This window comes from Cynocephalus volans, chromosome 2, assembly GCF_027409185.1.
Source record: "Cynocephalus volans isolate mCynVol1 chromosome 2, mCynVol1.pri, whole genome shotgun sequence".
Classification (NCBI taxonomy): domain Eukaryota; kingdom Metazoa; phylum Chordata; class Mammalia; order Dermoptera; family Cynocephalidae; genus Cynocephalus; species Cynocephalus volans.
This window is the reverse complement of record NC_084461.1, coordinates 111,345,779-111,364,470: the sequence shown is the minus strand read 5'-3', so window position 1 is coordinate 111,364,470 and position 18,692 is coordinate 111,345,779. Positions and strand designations below refer to the sequence as shown.

The window sequence follows — 18,692 nt, the reverse complement described above, 5'->3', positions numbered from 1 at the left end:
TTCCCCCTCCTTGATTTAGTGTTTAAAATATGAATTCTGTTGGAAAAAATTTGCTTTGCTTTTTATATTTTTAGGTGTCTTTGGAGATGGGGAAAATCTTAGTGGAAGGTGTGGGAGAAGTTCAAGAGTATGTGGATATTTGTGATTATGCTGTTGGCTTATCGCGGATGATTGGGGGACCCATCTTGCCTTCTGAAAGTAAGCTATGAAGTCGCTTAAGCTAAGAGTTTTGTACTCTGATATAGAGAGCTCTGAAAAATGCTCTGCCTGTGAAAAGTTTGCAAAAGAGGAATTGCAAGTGGCTTATAAATAGGTGAAAATATCTTTTATGAAATGCACACTAAAACAAATGAAAACATTAAATCAAGAAACTTTTTGTTTTGTTTTAAAGACAAAACTCAGTCTTGGCAAATTCACGCGTGAGACAGATTTTGTTTTGACCCATCTGGAAAACGATTTGGAAACATATCTAAAGAGCCTTAAATTTAAAACCAGTTTTAAGAATCTGAGTAAAGAATCTGAAATATGACAATGGTTTATGTGTAAAGATGTTCATTGTGGTATCAATAAAAAAAAAAAATTTAGAAATGACATAAATGTCAAATCATAAGAGAAAAGTTAAGCTACTTTTGGTAGACTATTAATTAGCATGTACTAGAAATAATGTTTATGAAGACTGTCTTCCCCTAATCCCACACTTTTATTGGAAAGTTGTATTTACTTATTTTAAAATTATATTAGTGTTAATTTTTTTTCTGGAGAGGTGATATATTATCTCATATCAGAAAATTAGAAAGGAATAAAGAGCAAAGGATGAACAGTTTCCCTTCTACCTCCCTGGCTACTCCATGGAAGCAGCTAATGTTTCTGATTTCTTGTGTATCTTTTTAGAGCGTTTGTTCTCATACAGGCAAATATGTGTCTTTTTGGAACACAAACAGTAGCAAACTATACATTCTGTTCTGTCCTTTTTTCATACTTAATTTATTATCCTGGAAATTGTTTCATATTGGTACAATAAGGAGCTTCCTTCACCTTTTCTTAAGGCTGTCTACTTTGTTTTAAGGATATTGTAATTTATTTAGCCTGCTCCCAAATGATGGATATTTAGGGTGATTTTCACTCTTTTGCTGTTACAGACTATGCCGCAAGGACCAACCTTGTGCTGTAAAGAGGTTTCAGTGATGAGGATAAGGGCTTATGTGGTCTGTAATGTTTGCAGTGTTGATGGAGCAAAGCAGGTGACTCTCCCTGCATTGACAATACGAGGGATGACGTCTGCTAAAGTGATGGCAGTGGTTATCTCCGTGTAGCACAATTACTGGTGTTTGTTATTGCCTTTCTGTTTTTCTGTATTTTCCAACATTTCCATGATGGAAATTATGTTACTTTTATAATCAAGAAGAGAAATATTTTTTAAAAAAGATTATGCTTTTCTGTTATTCTTGAAATGTTGGGCAAATTCCCTACTTGTAGAAAGAGTTGGGAGGGAGTCTTTTTAAATGCATGGTTAATGTCCTTAATTAGATATGTAATAGCAATTCCCATTATCCAAGATTAATTTTATGTCACTGAGCACTTTAGAGAAGTGTTTGCAGTTAAAAAAGTTAGTAAACTGCCAATTTGGGAACATATACCTATGTAAGCAATTAGCTTCTTTGAGTTATACCTGCTGTGATGTGTGCCTCACCAATTAAAGTCTTTTTCAATTGTTTACACTTTCTTTAAAAAAGTGTATAGTTTATTTATGCAGAGGCTTTGGAGTAACATTGACTTCGTTAATTCAGTAAGTGCTTATTGAATGTCTACCTAGTGCCAGGTGATCTAGTAGGTGATACTTGATCAATAAGGCATAGTCGCTATCCTCAAGGGATTTATAAGTTTATAAATTCCTTACATTTTAGAGTGGGAGATAGGCAAACAAATAATCATCATAGAGCATGGTAAGCACGGTGATGGGGTGGAGGATAGGACGGTAAGCGCATAGTTGGGGATCTGCTAACCCATCCCTGTGGGTGCACTCAGGGAATGCCTCTCAGAGAAGGGAACCCAAGTTAAGGCCTCAAGGAAGAGAGGGGTGGAGTGCCAGGGCAGGGGGTTGTTTGAAACAGAAGAAGCCTATGTGAAAGCTTTTAAGGGGGGAGAGTGTGGCTTATTTAAGGAACTGCATTGCTTCTGCACAGCCGGAGGGTGTAGTTTGAGGGGAGGGGAAGCAGGTGGGATGGAGAGGGAACCTTGGGAAGGGACTTTTCCTGTCAAAGAGTTTGGACTTTAGCCTGAGGATAGCTACAGTAGTGATCTAGACACCAGAGGGTTGTAAGCAATGGAGTAATGTCATCAGATTGCATTGGCCTCTGTGGGGAGAAAGGTGGAGAGGAGAGGTCAGGAGAGGAGGAGGCAGGCCCTGCCAGGAAGAGTCTGTGCCAGTGAGTCATCTCGACAGGCATTAGGATACCTTGCCTACCGGAGGGCCCGGGAGTGAGGCACTGCCCCTGGTGGGGTTCCCTGATCCTAGCTGGCAGTGTGTGTGGACAGAAAGATTGCTGGCTGGGAGCACTGCCTTTCTAGTTGGTCTGTGGTTTTAACCAGGGTTTGTGAACCATCCCACTCCTTTGTTCTGGTTCTTCACTGCTGTAACTACCTTTGATTAAAATAAGCCCCTTGAGGGCTGGCTGCTTAGCTCACTTGGTTAGAGCGGGGGGTGCTGATAACACCAACGTCAAGGGTTTGGATCCCCATACTGGTCAGTGGCCAAAACAAAAAAATAAATAAAATTTGTGTTTAAAATACAAATAGTTTTGCTTGTATTTTCAGTTTTCCTATAGTGAATGTAAAGATTTGTACAATTCATTCATTCAACGTACATGTAATAATTAGAACTTTTTCCCCCTCCTATAAATGAGCATCTTGTCTTGAATTTAGAGAGGTTGGCCCTTGGCTTCATCAGGAAACATGGCCTAAGAGTTACTATTCCCATGTTCTGCTCATGTCTGCCCTCGGCAATCACGTCACTTAGGGTACCTCTTTATCTCCTCTTTGGAGTATCCTTGTCTCCCAGATGGAACTGATACTGCCCTGATCTATGCAGAGTTCCCATAAGGATCAGAGGCATAATGAATATCATTATAGTTTACAAGGTAGTGTAGTGATAACGACTTCTGTTGCACATTAATTAATGTACCAGTATCCCATAGCTATGTAAAGTGATCCACTGGAATCCCCTCTGGTCTGGTGTACCTTTGTTCTGAAAATGAAAGATTTCAGACTTTGTTCTTATTAGCTTGATGTGCATTAAATTAACATACTTCATCGTGTTCCATGACTTTCCCTGTTCCCAGGACCTGGCCATGCACTTGTTGAACAGTGGAATCCTGTGGGCCTGGTTGGAATCATCACTGCGTTCAATTTCCCTGTGGCGGTATATGGCTGGAACAATGCCATCTCAATGGTCTGTGGGAATGTCTGCCTTTGGTAAGACCTACTCATTTTCCTGTCCAGTAGTAAGAAGGTGAAAAAAGTAGCCATTTTCAGTTATTACTAAAAAGTATTTTAGATACGGGTTAAGCATCCCTAATCCAAAATTCTGAAATCTGAAAGGTTCCAAAATCCAAAACTTATTGAGCATTGACATGATGCTCAAAGGAAATACTCATTGGAGCATTTCAGGTTTTCGGATTTGGTATGTTCAACCAGTTAAGTATCTGCAAATATTCCAAAATCTGAAAAAATCTGAAATCCAAAACACTTCTGGTCCAAGTATTTCAGATAAGGGCTATTCACCTGTATGTTGAAATGTTTTCTACTTAACTATACTTCTTCCATTAACATATTAAGTCAAATCTGCTAGTTGTGAAATGCTGACTCTAATTACCCAGGGTTAGTGTCAGGCTCCACAGGTGTAAGGGCTCTGTTCTCCACAAGATAGCCCCCACCTCAGCTGCGAGTCCCAAGTGGGGTCCCAAGGACACCTGCAGTTCTGGCCAGACATCTACAGATTTGGAGGTTCCTATGAACCCTTGGTTTTGATAATAAGACCCACAGAACTCAAGAAAACACTGTGCTTAATGATTACAGTTTTGTTATAAGGGATACACATAGGGCAAGGTCTGGAAAGGTCCCAGATGCAGAGCTTCCATGTGCTGCCCCTGGGGAGTCAGGATGCATCATTCTCCTGGCACATCAATGGGTTCACCAACCAGGAGGCTCCACTGGACTTCAGTATCCAGAATTTTTATTGGAGTTTATGTAGGCATGATTGATTAAATCATGATTAAACTCAGTCTTCCTCCTCTCCTCCACATGGTTGAGTGCCTTAAAGTGCTAATTCTCTAGTGACATGGTTGGTCCTTCTTGAGACCAGCTCTCATCCTGAAGCCATCTAGGGGCCCACCTTGTATCACCTCATTAGCATAACAAAGACACTTCTGTCCCTCAGGAAATTCCAAGGGGTTTTGAAGCTCTGTACCAGAAAATGGGGACAAAGACCAGATTTATTATATTAAACAAGTAGGAGGAAAAAAGGCTTGTGATGTCACAGCTTTCTTTTTAAAGTTTGACTTTTAGGGCCGGCCCATAGTTCACTTGGGAGAGTGTGGTGCTGATAACACCAAGGCCATGGGTTCGGATCCCTATATAGGGATGGCCAGTTAGTTTACTTGGGAGAGCATGGTGCTGACAACACCAAGTCAAGGGTTAAGATCCCCTTACCGGTCATCTCTTTAAAAATGAATGAATGAATGAATGAATGAGTGAGTGAGTGAGTAAAGTTTGACTTTTTTTTCTTTAGTAAAAATTTGATAGTGAACTCCCAAATGATTCCAAGGTGCTTGGCCAATGTTCCCATTGATGCTTTAAATTTTTCATCCCTATAAAATATTTAATAGTAAAAATGTCTGTATATTATAGATGGTGAAACAGTTACTTGTTTTTAGTTTTTGTGTTCAGTGGAAGAACATAGATAAGGAAAATCAAGAGTGCTACCTTTGGTCCATTTCGCATCTGTTCCACTAGTTATTTATTGATCTTAAAGGTGGGACTCAATCGAATGTACTCAAAGACTATCTATAAAACAAGGCATAGTTGGGAGGATTAATGATTTGGCACCATGTTGCCCAAGGAACCCATGCTTTCCACATTCTAATCTGAAAAGGCTAGTTGTATAGTTTTCCTCAGCTCTCTGAGCCTTCCAGTGAGAGTTTGATGAATGCAGTATGTTGACAGATGTCCACTTCACTCAGTTCCTGTAATGGGCTGAGGTTAATGTTAAAGTTCCTGTGATCAGTGCAGCAAGCCGTTTCAGAGTTGCTTGGTGTCTTTTTTTATGTTCATGAAGGTTTTGTAGTCCCTTAGGTCCCAGAGACACCAAGCTGAAAGATGGATTTCTATTTCGGTTTCTGCACTCATTTGTTGTGTAATTGGACAGAGTTTATTGTCACAAAGGCTTTTGCTTCTGGTTGATGATAAAAGGTTATTTATGGTCTCCATCAAATTAAGTTACTTTCTTACTTTCTTTTTTTCCCCCTCTTTTTAAGGAAAGGAGCTCCAACAACTTCCCTCATTAGTGTAGCTGTCACAAAGTAAGTGTGTGTGTTTCCTTTTCCTGGATATAGAATAATCTTGAAAGCATGATCAATAGTGAAAGTGTCATTTATGTAAGCATGGAATTTGGATAACCTCTTTTTCCTTTGGTTGTAATAACATTTTTATGTCATTTTGCAGTTTACAGAGCTCTTTCAGAGGCATATCATTTAATTTAACTCTTTGGAAACATGCCAGATATTGACATAAGTGTTGTACTTGAACTCCTATAGACATTTTTTGTCACTTGGAAAATAAAAGCATCTCCAGTGGAGAGGATATAAACTTGCAATTTCGGGGCTATATGTTATAACTATTCAACAAGTTAATGATTTTGAGAATAGATTTCTACCGAGCTAATACTTTTATTGCTTTTGCTTGACAGACTGTTAACAAAACAGAAAGAACTGGTTATTATACTAATGCATTGATTCATCTAATGCTATTTAAAATGTATTGCATCCTTTGGTTAAAAAATTATTAGTGTTTTATTTCTTCATATTTGAGAACTTGACAGCTCTGATTAGGTCATAAAATCAGTGTTACTAATTTAGCATTCCAGAATTTAGAGGCTATATAGAATAGGGATGCCTTTTCATGTAGGGTTTTGATGCACCCTTGATGTTCCATTGGTTATATGGTCTTTATTCTCTGACTTAAGAATTGCTGGTGGAGAGCTGAGGTAGAGTCTGTATGTAAGAGGGTTCTTAATGTTAGAAGATCATTTAGGAACAGAGACTTAGCAATTGAAAAGTGAACTGAAAAAAAGAGAAGGTACTATGTGTTAATATTTAACTGAAAGGAATATGTCATATTGAGGAAATATATACTCTAAGGCAGGGGTGCTCAAATTAAATATTAAACAGAATACGTAAAAGCGATGAGATTCCTCAGGCAATTTTTTGAAATCTTGTTTTTTTAAAATAACAGTGTGGACATAGTGAACCGACTTGCCAATTGTTATTAAGTAGTTTGTTAAAATATTGTTAATTTTGATACTAGTTTTGCTTTAAGGCTTCTTTCTTCCTTTTTTTTTTTTTTTTGCTTTAAACAGCTTGAAATGTTCATATGCTGGTTGATATTTTTCAAAGAATTGAAAATATCTGACTTTGTAATGAAAGACAATAAATAAAATGATACCAAATTTTGCTGGAATTAACCAAGGGTGGTGCAGTGCCCACTGGGAGGTCTTCTTAAATTCAACTAAATATTCACACTCATAAGATGACCACAGGCCACATATGGTACTTCTGTCTATTCAGGAGATACAGGACAGGAACATAGCTTGCCTAGAGGATAGCATCAGGTATTCCTCTTCAATTGATGTCCTTGTAGCAGTCATGCAGGTGCAAGAGGAGAGCCACATGGGACAGGAGTGGGGTTATCCTGGCTTAAAAGTCTAATGCCCCACAGGAGCCCAAATCTCTTATAAGAGTTCTGTAGGCAGAGCTTTCAGGTTCCACAAGGGACATGCAGTTACAAGTGTCACTGTACTCAGGGAAGGCCAATAAGCAAGGTGTTCTCACTTATACTTCATAGATATTTATCCCAGTTCAGATGCAATTGACCAGCCAGGGGTCATTTTTACCATAAACCATGTTGTCTAAGTAACATTGTTGACACTGACATTATCAGGTAACCTAAGGGAAGACAGAGTTTAACCCAAGTTTAGATTCCCATGAATTAGGGGAAAGGGTATTGTTAACTTTTACCCAGAGGCAAAAAGCAAAATCCCTGCCATTAAAGAGAGTATAGTCTACTTGTGCAGACAGTATGTATACCTGAAATCCCTGGAAGGAAGTATACAACCTGAAACCTGGTCCCAGGCATGGCACCTGCAGTGCATGATCCTTGATTAGATCCTGGACTGGAGGGAAAAAGAAAACTGCTGTAAAGGACATTTTTGGGAATGGGGAACTTACTTAGGTATCTTTTCCATGGAAGAAGGTATAGCATTTAGATCTTTTTGATACTTAAACCAATTGGAAAGTAGCTAGTACGTTGGGGTGACTGATGAAAAGAACCTTCGCTCTATTGGTCCTCTGGAAACTCCAAATGAATTCTGTTTCAGAGAAACCAGAACTACTTGAGCCATTTATTACAACTCAAAATCAGATTTAAGTAGCATTTAACCGTATTCCTCATTTTAGTCGTAACTTAAGTCGTAGGAGAAAAAGCTTTGCTTGTCCACAGTGTTTTAGTCTGTAGGGCACCGATATTTTCTGACTCTAATGGTTTGATGGGAAGCCAGTGGGCGCTGGTCCTGAGCTTCTTTAGGGTTCTGTAGGGCAGGTCCTGCTCTGCCTCCTTTGCCATCTACTCTAGGTTTTGAGGACCTCTTCCTCTTCTCTGTTTTATCCTTCACTATTTCTCTAACTGAGCTCTGTTCTGCAGATGTGTTCAAATCTCTCATTGCTGATGGGGACTGCCTCTGATTTCCTTTATCTTTCTAGGTCTTAGTCCCTTTTCATTTCCTTTCTTATTTCTTTATCATCATTTTTATGAATTTGTGATCGGAGACAAAAAGCCCTGTGATCAATTTGCCACCTTGAACCTGATGTGTCTTCATAATTTTGTAGAAAATACTTGAAAACAGTGATTATTTGAACTATGTGAGCAATGCTTTAAGTCTTCTATTTATGTTCTACTCTTTTAATTTTTTTCTTAAGGTTCTTTTAGGAAAAAATATGAGTCTTGCTGTTAAGTGTTTGAAAAAATCTCACTTCTAATATATGAGGAGAAATCCAGGTCTGATATTTGGAGGGGTGGGAAAGAAAGTTGTAAAAGGAGAATCAAGTAATTGTTCCCTTATTTAGCAATTGCTTTTTCCTTTCTAGGATAATAGCCAAGGTTCTGGAGGACAACAAGCTGCCTGGTGCAATTTGTTCCTTGACTTGTGGTGGAGCAGATATCGGGTAAGTTGATAGGCCGAGAGCACCTTTCTGTTGAAGGGACCTCAGGTTGATCAATGAGAGTCATCTTTGCTAGAATAACGAAACCCAGCACAGCAAAGAGATGAGAATGGTTCTTTGGAGTCATTAATATGGACCTGATTGGGCACTTACTTTATTAATGTATAGACTCTATTGGAGGATGAGTGAGAATTGTCTTTTTTTAATTGTAATTGTAATTTTAATTTTTTGGCAGCTAGACAGTACAGGGATTGAACCCTGGATTTTGATGTTACCAGCACCATGTTCTAACCAACTGAGCTAACCGGCCAGTCCCTGAGAATGGTCTTTTTAATTGCCCAGACCTACTAAGAGCTGTCTTCAAAAAGTTCATAGAAAGTTTTGCATTTTAATTCTATTTTCTCTTGAACTTTTTGAAATACCCTCATATTTTTGTAAGGTGTTTACATCCTGAGATAACAAACTGCTAGAACAGTGGACATCCATAACTTCCTGATACTTGATTTATAAAGGTGTTTACTTACAAAGTAAAGCTGTGGAATTGTAGTCTGCGGTCTCCCTTTCCCCTGAGAACCTAGTCTGTTGTTTGAATTCTTCTGCTCACCAAGAAAGGGAATCCTGGGAACACAGTGTCTTTTTTTTTTTTTTTTTTAAATTGTCATATAATTAACACACCATTAAATTCTCCCCTTTAAAGTGTATAGTTTAGTGGTTTTTAGAATATTCACAGTGTTCTGCAGCCATCACTACTCTCTTATTCCAGAACATTTTGATCACCCCAGAAAGAAACCCCATACCCATTATTGGTCACTTCCCCATTTCTCTCTTTCCCACAGCCTCTGGAAACCACTAGTGTACTTTCTGTTTCTATGGATTTTCCTATTTGGGACATTTTGTATAAATGGAGTAATATAATATGTGGCCTTTTGTGTCTGGCTTCTTTTAATTAGCATGATGTCACAGCCTCTTTAAACTGGAGCTGACTATAATTGCTCTGAACCATGATGAAAACTGAGGCTGTTATTACCATCTTAGACTTTGAAGTTTCGCAAGGGTCAAATCTTACAACCCATACTGATGTGGTTAATATGTTAATCTCCTTTCAACACTTTTACCATACTACTGAAGGAAGGTACTCCAAAAAGTTCATGGAAAGATACATTTTATTCTTTAATTCTACTTTTCCACAAACTTTTTCAAGTACCCTCGTACTTACTGCAAAGTCTCAAAAAGGAGCAATAAGTTGCTCCTTTTTCACAGAGATGAGAAAATATGAGAAGATACAATTGCCACGATGTACTGTATGTGCATAGTGAAGTATTATCTAAATGTCATTTAAAATATGAGTATTGTATCCTTTGATCTACTCTATTCTTGCACTCTGGGCATCTAGTCCTTCACATTGACTTTGGAATAGCTGAAATAATTGTGATAGTGTATACAGGAATGCGTAAAGTAGCAGCTGCCTTGAGAATCAGTGGTCCTGTTTGCTTGGCTGATCCTGGGGGGCCTATGTAGGTAGTTTAATCATGCTGCCCCACTACATTAGACTGATGCCGTGGCTGCCCTGTTGGCTCACATTATACCCTTCGAAGCACTGAACTATGAACAAAGACATTCATATCAATAGTGTCTATCTACGTTCCTGAGAAGTAACTGGAAACCCTGGCGCAGCCTGTACAAGTCATAAGCTGCCATCGTGGAGACTTTAGGATGTTTGCCTACAGTCTCCTAAGTTTTTAATTCTTTGTTGTTTTGTTTTGTTTTTGGCGGCTGGCTGGTATGGGGATCTGAACCTGTGACCTTGGTGTTATAAGGCTACACTCTAACCCAGTGAGCTAACTGGCCAGCCTTAAGTTTTTAATTCTTAAAAAGGAATTATACAGTAGGGTAAGGGTCTGCAAAACAACTGGAATGCTCAGCAAGGAAATGCTAAGATCGTATTATCCAGTCACCCACTCAGGACAGGAGGGACTTTCTTCCTTAGCTAACAACTTCCTCTATGTGGTTTCTGTTTACAAAGAGCTCACAGAGGAGGTTAGCCTGTTCTGCTGTATGGTTTTCCTTGTGAAAAATGTATTTCATTTTCATGAAGACCCTTCCCTTGCTCCCCAGGATAGACTTCCTTGTAGCTTTGACAGCCTTTCCAAGGGCCTGTGTCAGTGCTTTTTGCCGGGCCCCATTAGGTGCTGCCATTGCTGGATTTCTCTGCTTAGGTGACCGTGTCTGTTCCCTGCAGCACAGCAATGGCCAAAGACGAACGGGTGAACCTGCTGTCTTTCACCGGGAGTACTCAGGTGGGAAAACAGGTGGCTCTTATGGTGCAGGAGAGGTTTGGTAAGTGTTGGCTTTCTAATGAGGATTTTAATTCTCTCAGAAATATGGATGTGAAATCTACTTTCTGTGTCTATGGTTTAGATACTTCATATGAGCAAAATCATCCAATATTTGTCCTTTTTTGTTTTTGTTTTTGTTTTTGCAGCTGGCTAGTACAGGGATTTGAACCCTTGACCTTGTTGTCACAAAGCCTTGTTCTAACCAACCAAGCTAACTGTCCAGCACGTCCTTTTGTGACTGGCTTATTTGACTTAGCATAATGTCCTCCAGGTTCATCCATGTTGTAGCATGTGAAAGGATTTCCTTTTTTAAGCCTGCATAATCCATTGTATGCATAAACTACATTTTCTGTAGTTCTGTTCATCTGTTTATGGACACTTGGGTGGCTTCCACCTTTTGACTGTTGTGAATAATGCTGCTGTGAACATTAGTGACTAAATACCTGTTCAAGTCCCTGCTTTCACCACTTTGGTTATATACCCAGAAGTGGAATTGCTAGATCATATGTAACTCTCTGTTTAATGGTGTTTGGGGGTATTGCCAGACTGTTTTCTATAGTGGCTGTTGCATTTTACACTAACTCTTTTTTTCTTACATAATTTTAAACTTAGAGAAAAATTACAAGACTAACACAAGGAATTCCTATACTGTACACTCTTTAACCAGACTTACAAATTGCTTACATTTTGCTCCATTTGCTTTATTATTTTCTCTGTCTTCAGCAACATATATGTATATACCACACACACACATGTGCACACACTGTTGGTGCATATTATTGTTGAACTGTTTGGAGTAAGTTGAAGACACGTCCCTTTACCACTAAATATTTCAGTGTGTTTCCTAAGAATACAGACATTCTCTCAAATAACCGTGATACAGTTACCAAAATCAGGAAATCTGACATTGATCCAGTAGTTGTGCTACTTTATAAATCAAAATAAAGTTAAAAGTAATTGGGATGGGCTATAACGTGAGGCCATATAGCAGTGTGCGGTAAATACTGAAATAGGCATTAATTTGTGTTTGTGTTTTTTTTTTTAAAGGGAGAAGTTTGTTAGAACTTGGAGGAAACAATGCCATTGTTGGTAAGGCTGTCCTTTTGTTGTGTTTTGTTTCCTGTTCATAACATCCTCAGTAGCCATCCTGCATATATAGAGCTTGTGAAGGAACTCATCTTTTACATGTTGTGTGTGCCTGGGAGTTAGTTAATCCCCATGTTTAGGAATTTTACTTGCCAGATAGGACATAAGCTTGGTTTAAAGACAGAGATAACTAGGAAGGAAAGATACTCACATCTGGAAAATATTACCTGGGGCCTGGAACCTGTATGTGAGACTTGCACTGTAGTATGGCATTATTTCTTGTTTTTCCTACTCCCACTTTCTGAAGACTTGACCACGTTTCTCTAGAATAATTAACTCTTACGTGAGTTGCTGATTCCTTTAGATTCAAAAACATTATACTTTGTCTTTAGTGGAATAGTGAGTACTTTTATATTGGGAAAGAATACTTAAGGCATTTTTTTTTTTTTTAGTCACTTACCTATAGGCTTGGAGATTACTTAATTCACTTTTCCAACTGTTTGAACTTGGCACAGAAGGAAGTAGTCTACCAGTATAACTTCTGGATAATGTAGTGAAAATCTGTAGGTTGAAACTTAAAAGAAGCATGGCTTTTGTGATAAAAAGCAAAACTTGCTAATTTTTATATTTCCATCATCATCACATTTAAATGCCTCTGTATTTGTAGTGAATGCCAGAGGTATAAAAAGTGTACGGTGAAGGGTTTGTTCCAGATGAACTTCTAATCTAAAGAGAGACTTTAATTAAAAAACATAGTTAGCATTTGGTGAGCCCTGGATATCTGCCAGGTACTGTGCTCAGCTGTTTTATTTGCATTATTTCCTGTAATCCCCACAACAATCTCATGAAGTAAATATCATTATTAATCTCATTTGAAGGTTAACTCTGAGACTTAACGTGTGCCTGAACTGACAGGCTAGCAAATGACAACTGCGGGCATTTGTATCCCGGCCATCAGACCTCAGAGCACAGCTCTTTCCTTAACTCTTTACTGCCACCCGTTAGTACCCCAGATATTATTACCCCATTTTACAGATGAGGAAACTAAAAAGTGGTGGAGGTGGATAAGAACTCTGGTCTGTTGGCACAAACCATTGTGCTGGTCTGAGAACATGGTTAGATTGGAGAGGGAAAAATGGCAGTTTTAAGAGGTAACAGTGGCTATAAGTTTCCAGAAGGTATAAGAAGGAGGGAATTACAAATAATATAAATGGAAGGATTAACCTTGTAAAGATTATGCTAATTTTTTCTTCTGAGGGCAGAAGAGGAAGAAGTAAAAGTAGAGAGGAATTTGGAAGTGATTTTGCATTGATCTCCTCAGAGGAACAGAGGAAGCACCGCAGGGTCTTGAGTACTTCGAGATTGTCCCTGAAGTAGAAGGCTGGGTCATCTGGTGGAGTCAAGAGCTGAAGGGTTTCAAAGACTGGAAAAAGATTAGGGTGGCAACAGGGAATTGACTCATGCAAGCGAGGCCCAGATGTTGCTAGAAAGCATGGTTTTTATTGAGGTGGTAGAATGGTTACGTTGTCCTCTCTAAGTGTCTATGGGCACCAAAGAGCTGCCGTCCAAAGTCTGTTGGGGTTGAGACTAGAGGCAAGTAAAGCTGACAAAGTGAGGGTGATGGCCTCAGAGAAGAGACCTCAGTGAGGAGGAGGCTCAGGCAGTGGCAGAAACTGAGATGGAAGATGAAGGGGTCAGAGGAGTGAGAGCCTCAGTTTACCTCCAGGTAAAGATCAAAGAGCTCATCGCTCTATTCTCATAATCTTCCCTGGAAGAAAAGTGTGCCTTTCCCCCTAATGAAGAGATGTATCTCTGCGATGTTAACATGCTTACTTTACAGTTATAGTTTTGATGTTGTCTTACTGCACTTTCTACAGGCATCGTTTTATACCAGTTAGCAAATACCTGTGTGCCTGCTTTGCCATGCTCATGGCTGTGTGTTTGTGCTTCTCTTCTCTAAGCTTTCGAGGATGCGGACCTCAGCTTAGTGGTCCCGTCAGCTCTCTTTGCCGCCGTGGGGACAGCCGGCCAGAGGTGTACCACCGCGAGGCGACTGGTGAGTGTTGTCCTGCTTTTCAAGCCCCACTTTCTAACAAATTCTGTTAGGGAAGTGTCATAGAAGTACTGCTAGGAAAATGTGTTCCCTGGATGTGCTTTGAAAATATTTGGCCCTGCTACTGTCTTGTGGGTGCGTAGCTGATGTTGTTAGTTAACTGGAGACTCTGCTTTTTCTACCACCCCAACCTAAAATTGGTCTCACTACCAGTTGATTGGGGTTGGACTGGGAGGGGAGACCTGTTTTCAGTCCTGCTCCTAGAACAATATGGACAAAGTCCATAATATGTCACTTAGAGAATAAAACCAGCTAAAACTTAGAAAAATTCTAAAACTGTTGGCTAAAAGATAGGCAGCTTATGCTTTTTTATAAAAATATTTTAAATAATAAAACATTTTAAAGATTTCAATTTTTGGTCTCTTAAATCAAGTCTTAAATTTGACTTGATGTGACATGGTTTACTGAAAAGGAAGTGACTCTGTATGTGTGCGTTCTCTGTAAATAGTCTGCATACTTATAGATAAGACAGATTAGTATTAAGTATATATAAGGAGATGTGGTTTAGCTTCAGAGTGGAGTTTGGGAAGTTTAGTCCCCCCACACTTATATTGAGCTGGATTTCAGTTTAGTGTGAGGTACAACATTGATTTTCATGACTCTACAGTAGTATACTGTAAGCAAATTTTGATTAAGTACAAAATTTGGCTACATTTGTCTTTTATTATTATTGAGTTTAACTTTTGTAATTAAAAGACAGTCTATTCTTGGATTGCAAGGAATTAGCTTTGAGTCTTTTCTCTTACCCATATTGAGTATGAACAAAGTTTTTACAATGTTGACATTATCTAAATTAATTAGAATAGGATAAAAGATATATGAAAACTCAGTCTTTACCCTTCTCAGGTTTTTCACATTTTTTCCTTGTGTTTTGCAACAAATAAAAATCAGTCTTTATTTTTAGATTAATCAGTTGAAAGTCCTCAAAAACTCCAAGATGCAGTATTCTTAGTGTTTACAATTTATTAAATTTATTCACCTTAAACATGTATTACATTAAAGCTAAGAAGGAAACAAGGGTACCCTAAATGAATATACTCTTAAGTACATGGTAAAATATGAAATGGTATGTGTTTCTCTATTCAACCAACTTTTATTTTTCCTTTGAGTCTTGCAGCAAGTACACATAGCCAAGCTTTATATTTAGTGTTAAATATTAAAGGATACTATTAGTCATTGCCCAAATCAATTTCCATACAGTTAGCAGTATGTAGGAAAAAAATATTCATTACTATGGATCTCTTTATGACTAGTTCTCATAATGTCAATCTATTCCTCACGTGGAGAGCCACCCAGAGAGTGGATGGTTGGGAAAGTTCACTTCCACCACTGGGAGCATAGCAGGGAGCTCACATCCTACCCAGAGTGAGTACAAAGATTGTGCTCCCTGATTAAGGCCTCACTCTGGAGACCTGTGTGTTCTGAGGCTAAGTGCATGTGGTTATGCAGCAGAGATGGCTTGACCAAACCGATGTGGTATGTGTTCATTGAGACTTACACTTATACTTGATGTTCTCTGCCAATTAAGATGTCAAATGCTTTAGAACAGAAACAGGAATGATGGATTTGTGAAACTTAGCCAAATAAGTCCTTAGAAATTTGATACAGACCTGGCTTATGATTTTATTCTGACATCCACCTAGAGGAAATTATTATCTTTATGTAGTTAATATTAAAATCAGAAATTAGGGGCTGGCTGGTTAGTTCAGTGGTTAAAGCACAGCCTTGTAATGCCAAGCTCAAGGGTTTGGTTCCCCATACCAGCCAGCCACCAATAAGTAAATAAATAAATAAAATTAGAAATCATGTAATTAAAAAACAAACATGCTTCTATTTGTTTATGTTTTTAGAGATTACGATATGTCAATAACTATTAAGAACTCTTAATTAGTACTATTAAGAAAAATTGTACATTGTTAAAAAATTTGTGCATTTATTTTACATTTCCTTCTATGTTTTTCTTTTTTCACTTAGTTTTTACATGAAAGCATCTATGATGAAGTTGTAAATAGACTTAAAAAGGCCTATGCACAGATCCGTGTTGGGAACCCATGGGACTGTGAGTGTCTGGTTCTGTTTCAAAGATTTTCCTTTTTGACAGCTGTTGTTACAAGTGTTTCTGATCTTCTAAATTTGGGGGGTTTCCTCCTCTTTCCTGAGGGCACATGAAGCAGGTTATTGGGCATTTGGGGTGACACATCTGCTCCTCGGTTAGGATCCTGGGTGCTTGGTGTGGGCTGGTGGGTGGGACTGGGAGGTGTTGTTTAGATGGGATGAAAGTTGCCGAGCTTTTCAAAAGTCTTCACTACTATTACCCTTGTCCGAGGCACTACCCCTCTCTCTCTCTCCTGGAAGCTGTAGGAGTCCCCTAACAGACTTTTCCTGCTTCCACTGCTGCCTTCCATAGCAAGCAGAGTGATTTTTATTTTTTGTTTGTTTTTGGCAGCTGGCTAGAATGGGGATCTGAATCCTTGACCTTGGTGTTAAACCAGAGAGATTTTAAAAAAATGTAATCAGATAATCCACTCTCCTTGAAACATTCTAGTGACTTGCCATTGCTTTTAGATTGAAATCTAGATTCCGTTTGATTCTCTGGTTAGCAGGCTCCCACTCTTTTGTGGTCTGACATCTGCTGCCTACCCTGCCCACCTTCTGACCAGACCTCCTGTGTACATATGTTCCCATGCTCCTTGAACTCCAGCTTCTCCAACCTGTTTTCAGTGCGTCAAGCGTTCCAGGCTCTGTCTTGCTGCTCTCTGCTGAAAATGCTCTTCTGCCTCACAGAGCTTCCTGCTAAAATGCCACCTCCTCACAGAGCTTCCTTCTTCCTCTGTCCTGTGGTTACCTTACCTTCAATGCTCAAGTTTCCTGCAGCTGTAACCTCGGGTAGCATCAGTCTCTCTCCCTTGAATTGCACACCAACTACTAAGACCGTGGCATTCTTAAAGAATGGTCACACTGTAATGAATATATTTTTAATGCAGTGCTCTGATTAATTGATAGCCATTCCTCCAAACCAGGGGTTGGCAAAGAAATTTGGCCCACAATCTGTTTCTGTAAAGAAAGTTTATGGGCACACAGCCACACCCACTCATTTACATATTGCCTGTGGCTGCTTTCTCACTACAGTAGCTGTAATGAAGACCATATATGTTGTGCAAAGCATAAAATATTTACCGCCTGGCCCTTTACAGAAAAAGGTTGCTGACACTCCTGCTCTAAACTGAGCAGACATAGGAAGGGATTGGCCTGTCCTTTGGGAAAGCAGTTTATGATAATAAGATGATGTCATTGAGGCCAAAATGAAGATCATTTCTTTTCTTTCCCTAGCTAATGTTCTTTATGGGCCGCTCCACACCAAACAGGCAGTGAATATGTTTCTTGGAGCAGTGGAAGAAGCAAAGAAAGAAGGTGGCACAGTGGTCTCTGGGGGCAAGGTAAGGAGAGTGCTGAGATAGTGGTGACAGCTTTTTTTTATGAATTTTTTTTTTTTTTTTTTTGGTGGCTGGCCGGTATGGGGATCTGAATCCTTGACCTTGGTGTTATAACACTGCGCTCTAACCAGCTGAGCTAACCAGCCAGTTAGCTTTTTACTGCCTCTCTCTTAGCACAAGCAGGGCTCTGGGAAAATTGGGGAAGGGTCCCCATTCCACATCCTTCTTCTCCCTATCCCTATTAGGAGGGGGAAATACATGTTTTAAAGAATGACAACAGAAAAATGCATGGAACATTTCTGGGAGGATACACAAACTCAGTGTCATGGTTGATTTTGAATTGGGTCCCTAGGAATTTGTATGGAAAGGAGACCTTTTCATGGTACAGTAGGAGACTTTCTATTCAGAGCAATTAGAATCTGTATTTATTGGTTATTTTAAAAATTCAGTTGAGACAGGGCATCAAAAAAATAAACATCCGGTAAGCATTTTATTTTAATTGAACACATGTAATTACGTTTGTTTGTGATTCTTTTGATGTGTGACCAAGGTATTTTCTTCATGTGTTGTAGGAATTTGTTGTTTTGTCTTTGCAAAATCTGTACCTATAATTGCCTACAATTTAGTTTCACTGAATTTAAAATTCACTGAGACCTGAGTCTATTGCAAAGCAATCTGAGATCAGAATCCTTCTCTCTATTCTTACTACTGACACACACACACATGTAATCAGAGGTGTGTATGTATGTTTGTGGTTTTTTGTTTTTTTTTTTACTTATATTGGGTTTTCTCTAAAGCATTTAACTTAATCTTTATAGAAAAGCCCTTTTTTTCCTTTGTGTAAAATTTATCTACGTTACATAATGCAGTATGGTAATACTATAACAAATATAGCTGCCTATGCAGGATTAAGAGTAAATTCAGTAGACTCTGGGTAAACATACAGCTCAGAGGTAAGAGCAGAATTTTGGGGCACTCTGGAGAGTCGACCAACAGCCAATGAATCTTGCTCAGGGCATCAGAGTATTTTACAGAAGGGAAGACGATTGTAGTTAAGTGTATAGACATACCTTGGAGATTCGGTTCCAAATCACCACAATAAAGTGAGCCACATGAATTTTCTGGATTCCCAGTGCATATAAAAGTAAAGTTTACACTATACTGTAGTCTATTAAGTGTGCAGTAGCATTACATCTAAAGAATATACCTTAATTAAAAAATACTTTATTGCTAA

The 18,692-nt window shown here is 38.9% G+C and overlaps 1 protein-coding gene across 1 annotated transcript in view; it reads left to right on the top strand.

Moving 5' to 3' along the window:
- ALDH7A1 (aldehyde dehydrogenase 7 family member A1) overlaps positions 1 to 18,692 on the top strand; it is a 38,141-nt gene that overhangs the window by 8,877 nt on the left and 10,572 nt on the right. The window contains exons 5-13 of the mRNA XM_063086653.1: positions 75 to 198; positions 3,339 to 3,471; positions 5,532 to 5,576; positions 8,415 to 8,492; positions 10,729 to 10,826; positions 11,873 to 11,914; positions 13,873 to 13,967; positions 15,999 to 16,083; positions 17,355 to 17,461. Of these exons, the coding sequence (XP_062942723.1) occupies positions 75 to 198; positions 3,339 to 3,471; positions 5,532 to 5,576; positions 8,415 to 8,492; positions 10,729 to 10,826; positions 11,873 to 11,914; positions 13,873 to 13,967; positions 15,999 to 16,083; positions 17,355 to 17,461 (807 nt within the window). The remainder of the gene's footprint in view (positions 1 to 74; positions 199 to 3,338; positions 3,472 to 5,531; positions 5,577 to 8,414; positions 8,493 to 10,728; positions 10,827 to 11,872; positions 11,915 to 13,872; positions 13,968 to 15,998; positions 16,084 to 17,354; positions 17,462 to 18,692) is intronic.